This window comes from Eubalaena glacialis, chromosome 11, assembly GCF_028564815.1.
Source record: "Eubalaena glacialis isolate mEubGla1 chromosome 11, mEubGla1.1.hap2.+ XY, whole genome shotgun sequence".
Taxonomy (NCBI): Eukaryota; Metazoa; Chordata; class Mammalia; order Artiodactyla; family Balaenidae; genus Eubalaena; species Eubalaena glacialis.
In genome coordinates, this window is record NC_083726.1 from 63,885,712 (window position 1) to 63,902,626 (window position 16,915).

At 51.7% G+C, this 16,915-nt stretch overlaps 1 protein-coding gene across 1 annotated transcript in view; it reads left to right on the top strand.

Moving 5' to 3' along the window:
* The window catches only part of GALNT6 (polypeptide N-acetylgalactosaminyltransferase 6), a 32,809-nt gene extending 20,820 nt beyond the window's left edge, over positions 1-11,989 (top strand). The window contains exons 5-12 of the mRNA XM_061205261.1: positions 1,486-1,635; positions 2,671-2,905; positions 6,147-6,264; positions 7,647-7,847; positions 8,377-8,508; positions 9,118-9,219; positions 10,447-10,599; positions 11,651-11,989. Coding sequence (XP_061061244.1) covers positions 1,486-1,635; positions 2,671-2,905; positions 6,147-6,264; positions 7,647-7,847; positions 8,377-8,508; positions 9,118-9,219; positions 10,447-10,599; positions 11,651-11,764 — 1,205 coding nt within the window. The 3' untranslated portion in view covers positions 11,765-11,989. The remainder of the gene's footprint in view (positions 1-1,485; positions 1,636-2,670; positions 2,906-6,146; positions 6,265-7,646; positions 7,848-8,376; positions 8,509-9,117; positions 9,220-10,446; positions 10,600-11,650) is intronic.
* The last annotated feature ends 4,926 nt before the right edge of the window (positions 11,990-16,915 follow it).

The following is a 16,915-nucleotide window of genomic DNA, read 5'->3' on the forward strand; positions in this document are numbered from 1 at the left end:
CGGGCCCCAGTTTGTGTGACACTGCGTTGAGAGCGAGGCCTAAGCTCTGGGCCGATCCCACAGCCCTCAAGAGAAAGGACACAGTCAGCTGTCTGTCATACCTGCCCCATGCCGCCACTTGTGAAACCACAGGCAGCTCCATTCTGCACAGTGGGGGACAGAACAGTGGCACAGATAAACCAAAACAGCAGGTACTGAAACATCACTAAGATTTGGACTATGTTCCAAGGTGGATTGCTTCAGAATAGGGCTATATTTAATGCTCTGAGGATTTCCAACTAAATAACAGAGTCATGAAGTGAGCCCCCTCTCAGAAGGGGCTGGAGATCTCAGCAGATACCCCTCCCTTCAAAGCGCTTTCCCCACCCTCTCCAATTCAGGATGGTTGCCCCTCCTGGAGACTCCCCCAGCCCTGCACCACTTCTGGCAGGTCACTCATCACCTACTCTGCTGTCGCCTGTTCCCTGGGTGGCCGGGCTCACCACTGTGCCTGGCTCATGGAGGTGCTGGGTATATGGTTTTCTAATTTAATTAAAAAGCTGCTCAGCATCTTTTCATCTTCCTGAAGAATTCCACGTGCAGAGGAGGTAATAAAGAGGATTAGAGTAGGGACTTCCCTGGTGGCGCAGTGGTTAAGAATCCGCCTGCCAATGCAGGGGACACGGGTTTGAGCCCTGGTCCGGGAAGATCCCACATGCCGCGGAGCAACTAAGCCCCTGTGCCACAACTACTGAAGCCCGCGCACCTAGAGCCCGTGCTCCGCAACAAGAGAAGCCACCGCAGTGAGAAGCCCGTGCACCGCAATGAAGAGCAGCCCCCGCTCGCCACAACTAGAGAAAGCCCGTGTGCAGCAACGAAGACCCAACACAGCCAAAAATAACTAAATAAATAAATAAATTTATTTTTTAAAGAAGAGGATTAGAGTAAAACTTCTTGCTGCTGCCCCAGAAGCCAGAAATCAACACTTGTGTCCGCTCTACCTGTCAGACTTAACTCTGAAGAGCCTGGGAGACAGGGACTCAGACAGGGAGAAATGACTGCCACAACCCCCAGGTGTGGAAAGGAGGGGAGGCCCGAGTCCCAGCTCTGAAAAGATGGGGGGCTGAGAGGGTGCGGAGACCAAGAGGGGCATCTGAGAGCCTTTGTCAGAAGTTGATACTTGATTTGAGACCAAAGAAACACAACTCTGAGGTCCTGTCTCAGACATCAGAGAAGGCGCCCCGGTAAGCAGACACGGAATGGGCCCAACAGAGCCGGTGGAATGTCCTGGCAAGGCGGCCACGGGCAGTAGGACCACACATGGGACCTCCTCCTTCCACCACCCCCCCCCACCTTGGGCTTCTATGGAGTTGCTCAGCGCAGTGAGGGCGGGAGGGTTAAAATGCAGGCCTGCTGGAGGCCTGAGAGCGCCCAGACTTGGTGCACACGGGGGATTAGGTTTGCAACAAAGTGGTGAGCTGGCGACAATGACCCTGTCCCTTCCAGAGTACTTGAAGGAGCCGCTGGAGCGGTACGTGAAGCGGCTGCAGGTGGTGAAGGTGGTGCGGCAGGAGGAGCGGAAGGGGCTGATCACCGCCCGGCTGCTGGGAGCCAGCGTGGCCCAGGCGGAGGTGCTCACCTTCCTGGATGCCCACTGTGAGTAGAAGAGGGCCGGCCTGGCTCTGTCCCCCTTTCCTCCCTGGCAGAATGAAGAGCTGGGACCATGGCATCAGCAGAGCACCTTCCAGCTCTGCTGTCCCAGGATCGAAGCAGGCTTGGGACACCCCTAGCTTCTTCTACCCCTTTCTCACCCCAGTGCCAAGGATGGTTATCCGGAGGCACACACAGCCCTAAAACAACTGGTGATGCCACAGTTGCTGGGAGTGTGTTCTGGAGCCCCAGCTGTTCCTCCCTCCCCCCCACCATCTGAACCTCATTCTGAGCTCAGCCCCCCGGAGAGGCCTCCTGTCGCCACTGGGCACTGGTTGGTGTGGCACTTTCCTGCAGGGCCACATGGGGCCAGGAAAGCCTGCTTCTTGCCCCAAAACAAAACACTTCCCCACCATTGTCAGGGAAAGAAATGTTCCCTAAAAGCAGTGATACATATTCTGAGAAGCTATAGCCTTGGAGTCAGAAGCCCTAGATTTGCGTCCCGGCCCTGCCACTAACCAGGCCTCAGTTTTCTCTTCTATCAAGTGGGGTGAGGATGCCAACCTCACTCACCAACAAAATGAAGGCTAAATCAAGTCATATGTGCAGTTCATCGAAAATCCCAAAGGGATGATTATTCTACAACTGGAGCTGAAGCGTGAGGTGCAGAGATCCCTGGGAGAGGGGACAGCGCCTGTGAAACCCACACTTGGGTGGGGAGGGCCGACTGAGTGGATAGGCTACAGACCCTGAAGACACCCCTCCAGGGCCTTCCCTGTGCCTTTGGGGCCACCATGTTACTCCCCTGAGACCTCCATTCTCCCCTCCAAAGCCACCTCCACCTTTTTTGGTGGGAGAGGGCAGGTGTAGGAGGGTCCTGGGAGATCTCTGTCCACTCTCTGTGGCCGTGGAGCTTGCATGTGTTTCCCTGTCTACAGCTAGGGAGTGGACGCTTGTCCTCCTGGGGCTCCCCACTGGTGGGGGGCACGGGCTCAGCTGTGGGCAGGACCCTGACTGATGTCTCCTGGTGCCGACCTGCAGGTGAGTGCTTCCATGGCTGGCTGGAGCCCCTCCTGGCTCGCATCGCCGAGGACGAGACGGTGGTGGTGAGCCCAAACATTGTCACTATTGACCTGAACACTTTTGAGTTCTCCAAGCCCGTCCAGAGGGGCCGAGTCCAGAGTCGTGGCAACTTTGACTGGAGCTTGACCTTCGGCTGGGAGACCATACCTTTACATGAGAAGCAGAGGCGCAAGGATGAGACCTACCCCATCAAGTAAGTACTGTAGCCTGGTGGGCCCACGTCCTGGTCTCCGTGGTCCCAGGGACCTGGGCCATCTCAGGTCAGCATTTATGAGGTGCTCTATGAAGCACTTGACATATTTAATCGTCATCCCCTATGAGGTAGGTACTGTGATTAGCCTGGTTTGCAGGTGAGAACACTGAGGCTCCTGGTGATGAACAGCTGGCCTCAGACTATACACTAGAAAGTGGTGGAACAAGGATGCCCATCCCGCCAATCTGGCCCCAAGCCCGTGCCCCCAACATGGCTCTGTCCTACCTCTCACCATAGCAGCTGGCTCTCACTCACCACCTTCTGTGTGCCAGGCCCTGGGCTAAGGGCTTTCCACACCTTATCTCATTTATTCCTCCCTACATGTAGAAGGGTGTGACTGCTGCTTTCAGAGAGATGGAGGGGAGAGGCCATTGTAAAATAGCCATTATAATAAGAGGGGGTGGTGTGTGCACCCAGGTCACCGTCTTTGAAAAGACTGAGAACATATTAAAGGAAAATAGACAAATGTCCTGCAGTTTACAGTGTGTTGCAGTTGCCCTGAACTTTTTCAGGAAAAGGGCTAGATAGCAGATATTTTAGGTTTTGCCAGCTACAAAAAATAATCCTTTCAAAATGTAAAAACCATTCTTTGCCAGAACCTTAGAAAGCCAGGCCAGCCTTGGCCCACAGGCCACAGTCTGCCAACCCCTGAGCTAGAGGGCAGATGCTTGAAAGTTTATCCATTGTTTGATGCCCAGCTGGGTTTGCCTTCCCCTCACACACCCACCCTGCCCCTCCCTCTCCAGATTGCCTGTTGGTGTTGTTAGAGACCACAGACGTCTCAGCTAAACCGAGTTGGGGAGTGACTTTTAGAGTACCCTTTACTTCTGGATTATCTGTGCCATTGCTTTCCTATACTGGCCAGGAAACTGAAGGGTCAACCAAATATATATACCAGGGATGGAGGGAAGCAGAGTTTGGGGATACGGTGAGCAGAGATAAAAGGGAAGGCTTTCTCCCCATGCACGTGCCCAAATCCTAAGAAATGCTGCCCAGAGCCTCAGTAGAGAGGGCTAGGGTGGGCCACAGGAAGGAATCCCATGGATTCTGAACAGCCAGCTGCTCTGTGTCCTTTAGAAGGAGAAGAAGCAGCAGCAGAAGGGGGCAGAGGAGAAAGGAGAAGGCAGGAGAGAGAAAAGAAATTAGAACTCCCTATAGATCCTCTGCTTGATTCATAGATGTCTTTTGTTTGAGATGTACAGCAACAAAACCCCCTTCCCCCAAGCTGGGGGCCAGGCACACAGTGGCACAGTCAGGGACAGGGCACCTGGCCCCCACCCATCACTGACGTCCCCCGCTCTGATGTCCGAGGACCATACAACTGGAAGACAAAGCTCCAGTGTTTGAGGAATTAATTTGCTCCCTGGTCCAAATGCCCTGGTGGCCGTGCAGGGCTTGCCTGAGGCACTTTGCATAGTACCCACCAGGAGGCCTGCAGGCAGCACCCTCCCTTCCTCCACTCCCAAAGTCAACGGGAGGCCAAGAGGAGAGGTGAGGACCCAGGGGACCCTAGGAAGCAGGCCAGGAAATGCAGAGTGTTTCCAGAGGTTGCCTGTTGGTTGTGGGTCTGCAGTGAAGTTCCCCGTGTAGAGTTTATCCTCAGAGATAACTTGTCAGTGGCTTCTTGGTCAGAGGGACCTCTCAAAGCCAAGAGACAGGCCCAGGTCGGGGAAACCCTGAAGAAGTAGCAGGTTAGGGACTTCCCCGGTGGCGCAGTGGTTAAGAATCCATCTGCCAATGCAGGGGACACGGGTTCGATCCCTGGTCCGGGAAGATCCCACATGCCGCAGAGCAACTGAGCCTGTGCGCCATGACTACTAAGCCTGTGCTCTAGAGCCCGCGAGCCACAACTACTGAGCCCATGTGCCACAACTACTGAAGCCCGTGCACCTAGAGCCCGTGCTCCGAAACAAGAGAAGCCACCGCAGTGAGAAGCCTGCACACCGCCACGAAGAGTAGCCCCCGCTCGTCACAACTAGAGAAAGCCTGCACACAGCAACAAAGACCCAATGCAGCCAAAAACAAATAAATAAATATAAAATTATTTTTAAAAAAAGGAAGCAGCAGGTTAGTTCCAAAGTGCTCATCTAGAATCCCAGGACTCTCTGAGGCTTTCCTGGCCTTACTTGGGCTGGCTTAGAACCCCTGGTAGAGGCCACAACCAGTGACAGAAAGCTTGTCTGAGCTTGAGGGTTCCCCAACCGAAATTCCTTCCAGAAAGTGGCTGCAGGACCCAACTTCAGGGCAACGACTACAGCCATAGGGTAACACCAGGGTCCTGGGTAGTCGCCTTGACCAGGCAGTCCAGTGAACACTGATTGAGCCCCTGCTGTGTGTGAAGCACCTTGACTGGTTCTGGGCTGACAGAGAAGGTTTCTGCTTGGTTGTGCCACATGGAGCCACCCACTGAGGGCAGCAAAGCCCCGTCCAAGCCAGCCTGGCGTGGCACAAAGGCCAACAGCTAATGATCTGGGTGCACTCCTGCCCTGTCTCCCACCCCCGCCTTCAACCCTTAGCCCAGCCCCTCTCATGAGCAATGTGGTATCTAAGTCCTAGATGTTTTTGTCAATTTATCTAAACATGGGTCTGTGCCTCCCTGCCTTTGTCTGAAAGCCAGAATCTTCTTGTAGCCTCCAAATTGTCCCTGTAGTCCAAGTTGAGCTTAATTTCACCTTGCTTCCTACTCTGTTTCTGGGAGCACCTATGTCCAAAAACAATTTCACATAGCTTCTGATAACCGAGTATCTACTATGCTTTAGGAACTTTGCTGCCAAAAAGCAAACGATTGTAGCTTTTCCCTCAGCTACTACACTGAGCTCTCAGAGGACAAGATCTGCCTCTCTTTACTCTGTACGACTAACATGTAGCACAGGTCCTGGTAGCCCGTGTGTAACACATCCTTGGTTGAATGAATGAATGAATGAATGCCTTTTAGAAGAGAGTAATGATAATTACATCTCTCCTCAACCTGATCTTAGAAGGTGAAGAGAACATAATAAAAGCTCAATAAGCATTTGCTAAGTGCATAAGTTAGTGGAAGAGGGGCTGCATATCCCAGGCGAGAGGAAAGGAGGAGGGAGGGAGTTTAGGAGGCGTCATCGGTGAGTTCACAGCTTTCCACGCCACGTTCTGGCCCCTCTTCCCCCAGAAGATGCACATGCTTCTCCCTCTGTCTCTCCAGATCCCCGACGTTTGCTGGTGGCCTCTTCTCCATCTCCAAGTCCTACTTTGAGCACATCGGTACCTATGATAATCAGATGGAGATCTGGGGAGGGGAGAACGTGGAAATGTCCTTCCGGGTGAGAGTGAAGAGGGCTTCGCGGGGGAACCACAACGTCCCAGGGGACGGCCTGAGAACCTGTCTCTTAGGCAGTGGCAGGGATATCAATTCTTCAGCTGAACTTGGAAGGGTGGCTGTTTCCCGTCATGGCTCCACCTTCCCTCTGCCCCCTCCCTGTCCATGGCAGTAGGGCCTTGGGAGTCAGATTGGATAACTGAGAACAAATTACTGGGCAGAACTCCTCAGAGGGAAGGGATAATAGAGGTAATAGGGACCAGACATCTGGGGACTGGTGACATCTTTCATGATGTCTGTTGGAAAAGGGTTAGGGTGAAGGTGGAACCGGTCAGTAAGCAGTCACTATCCTTTTTCTGGAAAAATCAGGCTCCGCTTTCCAGGTCAGAGACCTCATGCCTTGGTAGCCTTAGGAGTTTCCCTCCCCTGTGTTCAGCAAGCTCTTCATAACCATAGGAGAAGATGATGGCCAAATTCTGGTGGGCCCCAGAACTCTGAGGGATTCCAGGAATAAGGAAAATCAGGATTAGGTTAGAAGAAAGGCTTGCCTCTTCATGAAATCTACACAGATCCCCATCCAGTGGAGAGTAATTAACAAGTAAATGAGCTTGTTTATGAAGTCACCTCTCACAGTGCTTGGCACATACAAGCACATCACAGATACCTGCTGTTCCTATGGCTATGATTATGTATTTCTGTTGCTGCTGTACTAAAATGAATGACAACATACCTCCCAATCTGAAACCTAAAAAAAGGAGAAGACACAGGTGGAAGGGATGTCGTAAACCAGCCCTCTGACAGAGGAGGGTCACCAGCTCAGTCACCATAACTCCCATGGTTCTGACCCTAGGCTCGTCCATGAGACTCTGACCTTTGTTCAGTCTCTCTGCAAGGAAGCTAGTGTGCTAAAGGTCCAGGTGATCACCACAAGCCACCTGATGGTGGCTATTAATTAATGAATTGATACTTTGATTAGGTCACAAGTTGATCTCGATTTGGAGGAGCTTGAGTTTCCAGTAACACCTGTGTGAGCTGATAAAATCACATTTCCACGTCAAAAAGCCAGGTGGCCAGAGCTCACAGTAGGTAGATGGACATAAAATTCACCAACTGTCTTTTCTCCAAAGTGGGCCCTGGTAACCCTCAGGACCCTGCAAATTTTTGTTTGCTTTAATCAGAGTGAACCAACATCAGAGAGCCAGAGACTGTGTAGTTATGGCCTGGGAAGAAGCCTGGTCAGTGTCTTTTTTTTCCAGGGAGAGAGCACAGCATTTCCCTGAGTCTGTGGACCTGGGGTCTGGCACCCTGGGAATGGAACAGAGCTGCTTGGGGGGAGGTTTTCCCACCCAGCCCCTGAAAACCCCATCCCATATCCTCTTACGGCAGGTGTGGCAGTGCGGGGGCCAGCTGGAGATCATCCCCTGCTCTGTGGTCGGCCACGTGTTCCGTACCAAGAGCCCTCACACCTTCCCCAAGGGCATCAGTGTCATTGCTCGCAACCAAGTGCGCCTGGCTGAGGTCTGGATGGACAGCTACAAGGAGATTTTCTACAGGAGGAATCTGCAGGCAGCAAAGATGGCCCGAGAGGTGAGAGGGGAGGGTGCTCAGGAGGTGTTTAGATGAATAGAAGGGCAGAATCCCAGCCCCTGGTCAAGAGCTTACTGATGACAGAGACCCACCCATCTCCACCACCTGGTGCCTTTACCCCTCAGACCTTGGGAGCTAGAGCCCAGGCTCTATTTTGGAGGCTAGAGAATGAGGAGAGGAGGCTTTGTAGTCCCTGCCTGGAGAGCCCCAGTATCTTTTAGGAGGGGAAGGAGAAAAGATTTGGAGGAAGAACCTCTTACGGGAAGAGGTTTTACTCTGAGAAACTGGGAATTGAAGACTGGGAGAAAACTGGGCGTTCACAGGAGATGGGTGTGGTGCTATGGGTGCGGGTCCCAAAGCCAAGGCAGGGGGGTTGGGATTAGATGTGGGGCCCAACTGGTCCTGAGCAGGGATGAACAGGAGACCCACTCTGGGAGAAAGTAGTCCCAGGAACTCTGGGCTACTTCCACCCAGACAAGAAGGTCAAGGCTGGTGGAACTGACCCTTAGGGGGCTGGCTTGGTTGACAGAAATCCTTTGGTGACATTTCGGAACGACTGCAGCTGAGGGAACGACTAAACTGTCGCAACTTTTCCTGGTTCCTGCACAACATTTACCCAGAGATGTTTGTTCCTGACCTGAAGCCCACCTTCTATGGAGCTGTGAGTCTTGAGAACCAACGTGCCTACCCATCATCACAGAACCCCCGGGAGAAGTTCAGGACCACTTAACCCCGCAGCTGGATGACAAACAACTGATTTTTACTCTCCACGCTCCCTTATCCAGGAGGAGGCCCGAGAGGCCACCCTGGGCTTCTAGAGCTAAAAACCTTATAAGGAGGAAACAACCCCTAAGTAGTGGTTCTCAAATACTCACATGCATCAGAATCACCAGGAAGGTCTGTTAAGACACAGGCTGTTGATTCAGTAGGACTGGGTTGGGCCCTGAAAATTTGCATTTCTAACAAGCCTTCAGGTGATGCTGATGGTCTGGGGATCACACTTTGAGAACCACTGCTCTTAAGGACATTCCCATATGCTGAGGGCTTCTCCCAGGGACCTGGCAGGTTGCCCACCCTGACCTTGCCCGACCCCTGGGCTCTGCACCTCACTTTACTATTGACTTCAGGCGTCTGCCTTAATGAGCAGAGGAGGAAAGTCACAGAGGAGAAATCCAGCTGTGCAAATTTATTCCAGATGGATCCCACACCACAAACCAAAAAATTCCTAACTGTGCTCCCCTGGTTCCCCTCTCTGTTCACCATTCTGCAGCTCAAGAACCTCGGCATGGATCATTGCCTGGATGTGGGAGAGAATAACAATGGAGGAAAGCCCCTCATCATGTACACCTGCCATGGCCTTGGCGGCAACCAGGTACAGAGCCCAGCCCGAGGCAAGCCTGTCTCTGGGGCATCTTCTCTCTTCACAGGCCCCCTTCCTCCACTCAGAATCGTCCTTTCCTGAGGACTAGGGTAGGGGAGATCCAGAGAGAGGGGGAGATACCAGCCCTGCTCTCAGACAGCTCCCAGTCTGAGGGGAAATGCATGATGCCGACAGACAAGGTCTTAAGTGTGGATCAGGGGCATCCAGAGAGGAGTGGGCAGCAGTGCTGGCTGCTAGAGAGGGGCTGGGGGGGGAGGATTGTTTTTTGGTTTGGGGTTTTTTTTCCCACACCCCCCACCCCGGGAGGGGAGGATTGTTCATCAGAGGAGGCTTCCTGGAGGATGCCAGCTGCTGAGTGATGTTTTAGGGTGACTGTGGAAAGTTTCTGAGCACTTTCCCTCAGCTACACTCAACTTCTATGTTCAATGCCTTCCCTGCCCAGAAGCTACCACTATGATCCTAGCACCCATCAGTGACCCCAAAACAACCACCTACTGACATCTCACAGCTACCTGGCATCCTGGGAATTTCCCCCATGCCCTACAATGCCCAGCTCTTCCCTGAGGAATAACTAATAACCTCCCTGGACCCAGCCCCTCAATCTACCCTGAATGCCCAGCATTTGGTAAGTAAGAGGCACTTGAAACAGAGCTGAAACAAGGAAAGGAGTGGCATGGGCCACCGAACAGGATGCCAACAGGATGTGCGAATGAAGACAAAGTCATTCTGGAGCAATTTCCTGTACCACTTGGCCTGCACGGTGACTTTAGGTGGTACACTGATGAACATTTTTTCAATAGTAATCTATTAGCAAAAAAAGAACTAGCACATGATTTCACCAGTAATGCCTTAAATGAGGCTAATTTTTTTTTTACCTTTTTTTTTTTGGTCATGGCTTACAGCATTCGGGATCTTAGTTCCCTGACCAGGGATAGAACCCATGCCCCCTGCAGTGGGAGCGTGGAGTCCTGACCACTGGACCGCCAGGGACGTCCCTAAGTTAAGTTTTTAACTAAAGAAAAAATATTTAGTAACTATTATCTATCATTCCAGTATCACCCAGATGCGGTGGCACATGAATTACTGAAGTCTTGGCAACTACTCACTTTCCTCCCCAGGAGGCCATCTGTGGTTGGCATCTCAAGGCAGTTGGCTTTGGAAGGTGATGGGCAAACTCTCTGCCTGCCCCTCGGGACCTCCTCTTATCTTGTGTTCTAGTACTTTGAATACACAACCCAGAGGGACCTTCGCCACAACATTGCGAAGCAGCTGTGTCTACATGCCAGTGCTGGCACTCTGGGCCTTAGGGGCTGCCACTTCACTGGCAAGAATAGCCAAGTGCCCGAGGATGAGGAATGGGAATTCATCCAGGTGAGTCAGCTGCCCAGAAAGCTCAGAATCAAGAACCTGAGACCACAACTGCCCCCTCCCTTCCTTCTGCATCTTCTTCTGCCTGAGATACTACGGGGTGGATCCGGACAATGTACAATAGAAAGTATGGAGATTGTGGGCTTGGTCACAGGCAGGGTCCTCAGGGCTTAAGTAAGGTTTGGTGATGGCTGGTTCTGCTTGATATAAAGATGGGGTCGGAGTTATGGTCCAGGACCAGCTCTGTCATAGCTCACGTATTTTTAGGCTGAACACAAGTAGATGAAGTTGAAGAGTCACTTGTGGTTCCTGCCTGGCCTCTGTGTGCCGGGCACAAGGCTATGCACTCACATACATTGGTTTGGTTAATCTTCCAGAGGCTCTGCCTAAGTAAGTGGCATCCCCATCACTAGAGACGGGCCAGCTGAAGCTCAGCAAGTTTGTGACTGGCCCAAGACCCCTCACTAGTAAATGGTAGGCCTGGGGTTCTGATCTAGATAAATCTGACTCGAAAGCATGGGTTCTTGCCATTACACCACACTGCCTCGGGATAAATGATGTAACTTCTACAGGACTGGGCCCAAACTAGCAGCCCCCAATGAGCCTCCACACCCCACTCCACCCCAATCCCCAGTCGTTGGCTTAGGGAAAGAGGAACCTAACCTTGGGGCTACAGGGAAGGGAGGAGTCTGAATATGATCAAAGGCAGAAGTGCGGGTGGGCAGCAGTGGCCCAGGTCTTTGCGACTGGCCATCTGGAGGGGGGGGGGGGGTCCTGAAAGCCTTTTTCAGTTAGCCCATGGTCCTGCCTTCCTCTGTTCCAGCCATTCATGCTAAAGCTGGGGGTGGAGAATGGGTACCACGCACAGGTGGAAACTCAGGAATGCATCCCATCAGAGTATCTGGCATCCAAGGAAAGGAATTTGGAAGTGCCCTCTCTGTGCCTCATTGGGTTTCCTTTGCCTTTTGTCTACTGACCCCTATTTCATTGCCCCCTAGTAGCACTGTCAGAGGTCTGAGGCCCAGGTTGACCCTTTGCCGTGTCATCTTTTTAGGATCAACTCATCAGGAACTCAGGATCTGGTACCTGCCTGACATCCAAGGACAAAAAGCCAGCCATGGCCACCTGCAATCCCAGTGATCCTCACCAGCACTGGCTCTTCATCTAGGCCCTGGATCACCACCCCCCTGTGGGAGATCCCACAAGCCTCTTAGGAAACAGGATTTGGGGGAACCTGATGTTTGAGAACCTGATCATCAGTTCCCTGTCGGCCTTAAAGATGGATTTCAAACCCGATGCAAATCAAGGCAGGACCTTCCTACTCCTTGCAACAACATTGGGCCCATTTTCTTTCCTCCACGTTGGTGGAAGAGACCGTTAGAACACATAATACGTGACCTAGAGCTTTCCTTCTGCCCTAGAAACACACTTCCAAAGCAGAGGAGGCAGCTGGGCTAGAGCCCAGGGCAGCAATGCTGAATTCAAGAAAAGTACCTCTGCAGCCACGTCCTGAATCCCTGGTCATCTAGAACACCCACAGAATCCAGTGAAACAGTATATTCTACCAGAGGGATTAGAGGTCTAAGAGTCTCCCTTGCTAACATTACCTGAAGCTCCTTGACAGGAATCCTTTATCTTATTTCACCTGCACGATAGTCCTGTGAGAAAGACAGGAGCCACCGTGCCCATTTTATAGACAAGAAAGCTGAGGCAGAGAGAAATAAAGGAGCTGGTCTGTATCCTGAACGTGGGCTCCTCCCACCACACCACAAGAACACTAGGCAACTAGCCATCAGCTCCCCACTCTCTCTTCCCTCCAGTCTGATCATTTCTGGCTGGCTGGTCTCCATAAAGCCTAGAGCGGTGCAGCCAGGTAGCCGTGAGGGAGACCACATTTAGGAATCCTGGGATGTTCGTTTTGAAAGAAAGCTTGTGGAGCCAATGATTCTCAGGTTTAAGTCCCAGAACCTTTTTTCAGTGCTCCATGTATAATGTAGTTCAGAAGCAAAATAGCCATGGATGAAAATGAGGGTGGGTGAGGGCATTGCCCACCAGCCCCTGAACTTTTCTAAAAGTCTACAAGCAGAATTTGAAAATCATCATTTTAGTCCAACCCTATCATTTTCATATTATGAAACCAAGGCCAGGTAAGTGAAGTTATTTGCCCCAGGCCACGCAACCACATATTGGCAGCCCTGATGCTAGGACCCAGATAAGGCTAACAAGTGAGCCCTGGGAAGTCTGAGGAAGCCGGGACAGCAGGTAGTGTGGAGCATGACCGCCTGACTGGCCTTGTCTGCTGTTCTCGCGTGAACTCCCCGCGCAGAGCAGACCTGCCGTGCGTGTCAGCTCTTCCCCAAGCAAGTTGGACCCCACCACGCATGGCTGCTTTGCCTGAAGTAGAGAGCCCAGCTTCCCAGAGGCCTCTCATTCCTTCTTGGAGGGCTTCCTACTTTGAGTAGCAGGCTGTCATCTTGGACAGCACCACATGAGGGTGCCGTGGGACAACAGCTGCCTCCCTTCCCACGCAACTCCCCGCTGCAGGAAGTCTCCTAGGTCCCATGGGGTAGCCCAGCCAAAGGGAGAGGAGAGAGTGGCCAGGATGTGTCCTGGAGTGGGGAAAGGGAAAAGTTCTTTCCCAGAAAGAGAAGAGAATTGCACATGAGATCCCAGTGGAAATAAAGGTTTTATGGCATTGGTAAAGGAAGTTTGCAATTGGGTTCCTCCTTCTCTGCAATGCCCTTTAGCTGATCCGTTTGGAGGATCAGTTGATTCAAGCTGTGAAGAATCACACACATCTGAAAAGTTCTGTCACAGCCACTGTCTCGTCTCCAAATATCCTCTGGCCCCCAATCTAGCCTACACACTGTGTCAAGCACATGTAGACATGAGGAAATAATAAGGCTCTTCCCCCATGGAACTTACACTTCAGCTGGGGAAACAGAGATGTAAGCAAGTCATGCCAAGCCTGGAGATGTTCAGAGATGTGCTACATGAATTAGAACAATTCCTTCCATTTAGGGAAGCCTCACAAAGTTGGTGACATTTGACCTTAGACCTCAAAGGATGGATCCTCAGGTAGGAAGAGCTCAGTTAGCAAAGATCTCAAGTGTGAGAAAAGTCACAGAGGGACAACAGTGCAAGTGGATGCAGGGAACCAAGAGGACTTCAGGGTGAGGGTGCAGTGAATGTAGAAGCTAGACGATCAGGACCACACTATGGCTTTCGTGAGCCCTAGGCACTTGTGCCTTCATTAAAAAAGTGTTAAAGAGTATGTTTTACAACTGCATTGATATAACCACGAATATAATCCAGGATGATTGTATTCTGATTTTAAGAGAAACTGAAACATTTTTGTGGGCCTAAAAAGTATTGTGGGCCTCAGGCACTGTACCTGCTGTGCTTACTGGGTTAGTCGGCCCTGTAGAACAGTGGCTTGGGGCCCAATTGAAAAGGCTTTGAATGCCATGCTAATAAGTCCGGTAAATCCTAGGGAGCCTTAGTCCCTAACTCCAATCTTAGCCCTACTCTTGGTTGCATTAAACATCCAAACATTTATCAGGCACTGTTTGTTTGCTGTTTATCCTAATATCCCTCATACTCTATAGCATCACTCAACAGCTCTCCAGCCTGATCTTACAATGCATGCCCAACTGAGGTGCCCTGCTGTGGTGCTCAGTTTCCTCACCTCGACCACACAACGGCAGAGCATCTCGCAAGGGTGGTCAGCTAAGGGTAACCCACAGGGACTGAGGGATGCAGCAGGTTTGGGGGTGAAGGGAGGACTAGGGAAGAGAGGTGCTCAAGAAGAGGGAGAAGGCACGAACAGGGTGGTGGGAGGACTCAGGAAACCAGCTTCTTGGCCTCCCCTTAGCCGAGGCTGGCCTTGCCCTAACTCCACATCTGCACTGTTAAAATCCACCCCTCTGACCATTCTCAGGCTAACCTAAAACCTTAAGTCCTGCTTAAAATCTTTTTTATTTATTTTTGGCTGCATTGTTGTTGCTGCACGCGGGCCTTCTCTAGTTGCGGCGAGCGGGGGCTACTCTTCGTTGCGGTGTGCGGGCTTCTCATTGCAGTGGCTTCTCATTGCAGAGCACAGGCTCTAGGTGTGCAGGCTTCAGGAGTTGTAGCTCGCGGGCTCAGTAGTTGTGGCGCACGGGCTTAGTTGCTCGGCAGCATGTGGGATCTTCCTGGACCAGGGCTCGAACCCGTGTCCCCTGCATTGGCAGGTGGATTTTTAACCACTGCACCACCAGGGACACCCAAGTCCTGCTTAAAATCTTGATGCTAACTAGCCCTGTGCTACTATCTCCTGGCTCCAGGAACCTCTCTCCCCTTAGCACTGAATGGTTCGTCTCCTCTGGGGATTTATTTCCCACTTGAAGAGTATTGGCGCCATTGCCAAAAATAGATAAATGTCCCAGAATATATTCTTATTTTTAATTACAAAAATAAGGGACTTCCCTGGCAGTCCAGCGGTTAAGACTCCTCGCTTCCAATGCAGGGGACACGGGTTTGATCCCTGGTCGGGGAACTGAGATCCTGCAAGCCATGAGATATGGCCGAAAAATTACAAAAAAAGAAAAAGTGAAATTGATCCTCACGACGCTGCCATACCTATTGATTCATTCTCTAGAAGTAATAACTTCTAGAAAAGTAATAATTTCTAGGTATAAACCTTCTATACCCTTTTTCTATGAATATACATAATACATATATAAATACACACACACACACACACAGGGTACCATATGTTTGAAACTTGATGTCTTCATTTAATATACCAAGGACATCTTTTCATGTCAGGTCATTTAAGTCTAACTCATTCTTTTTAAAAGCTGGATAGTATTGGGCTTCCTTGGTGGTGAAGCCCTGGTGGTTCGATCCCTGGTCCGGGAAGATCCCACATGCCGCGCAGCAACAAAGCCTGTGCGCCACGACTACTGAGCCTGCGCTCTAGAGCCCACGAGCCACAAGTACTGAGCCCACGTGCCACAACTACTGAAGGCCGCGCGCCTAGAGCCCATGCTCGTCAACAAGAGAAGCCACCGCAATGAGAAACCCGCGCACTGCAACGAAGAGCAGCCCCCGCTCGCCGCAACTAGAGAAAGCCCGCGCGCAGCAACGAAGACGCAGTGTAGCCAAAAATAAAAGCAAATAAGTAAATTTATTTTTTAAAAAAAGCTGGATAGTATTCCTTAATATGATTAAACCCAATTTCTCTAATCTTCCCCTATTGATGAATACTTGGGTTTTTCCCAATTTTGTGACAAACTTTATGACAAACTACACAAAGTTTGGGGACAGACTATACTAGAACCCACATCCTTGTACATTTATTTTTGTGCCCGTGTTTATTTCAAAAGGACACATTCCTTTTGGAAAACATGCAGTGCCTCAGAATGAAAGCCAAAGCCCTCCTCTACACCTCACCCTAAGAGGAGGAAAAGAGTCTGACCAGCGTGGGAGACGAGGCTGTGTGTGTAGATTAGGCAATGGCTCGGGAGCATTAAGTGCAGTCCTAAACAGTTTGGTTTTTAAGCAAATACAGATTAGGCTTCGCCAAGGGTACAGCGATGGATGTGATATTGCCCCTGCGCTCAAGGGCTCACTTCGGAGTATGTGATGTGGAGGGGTAACCTTTAAGAGGCCCTTGAGCCTCCCCTTGGACTCCTGATCCTGGGGGCTAGAGCTGTCTCCCTATTCTCCAGAGGAGGCGGGGGGAGGGGGAGGGGGTGTGGGAGGAGAATGACAAAGGAGGCCCGGATTCCCCAGCCAGCTCAACCCTTTTCCCCCTGGGGTCTCCTTTGGGTTAGAATGCTGGGGGTGGGGCTGGAGAGGGAGCTCTTAGTGCAATTCCCACCCATCCCCCCCACCCCACCCCACCCCCACAGCTCAAGGACCTGAAAAAGTGACCGTCTGTACAGAACTCCTTCCTCAGCCTTTTCCAGGCCTCTCCCACACCTGCAGGCATGAAACTTGAATTCTGGAGTGTCTAGGCAACAAAAGCCCCCAGGGGGACTGGCAGATGTTCCTGCCTCCCCCGGGGCCTCCTGGCTTCTCTCAGCCTAAGTCGCAGCTCCACCCACAGTCCTCGCTCCGGGACCTCCCAACCCAAAGTCCTCTGCCCACCGCAAGGCACGCGGCACCTCCTTCCGTCCCCCTCTCCTGACTCCGACGGCCAGAGCCTCCCGTCTCCTGCAGGACACTCCTGCCCTGCAACTCCTGCTCTCCTGCCCTCCACCCTCATAGCACGCAGACTAGCTCCCTATCCTGAGGGCTCCCTCTTCTCACGGACACTCTCCTTCTCTGGGAG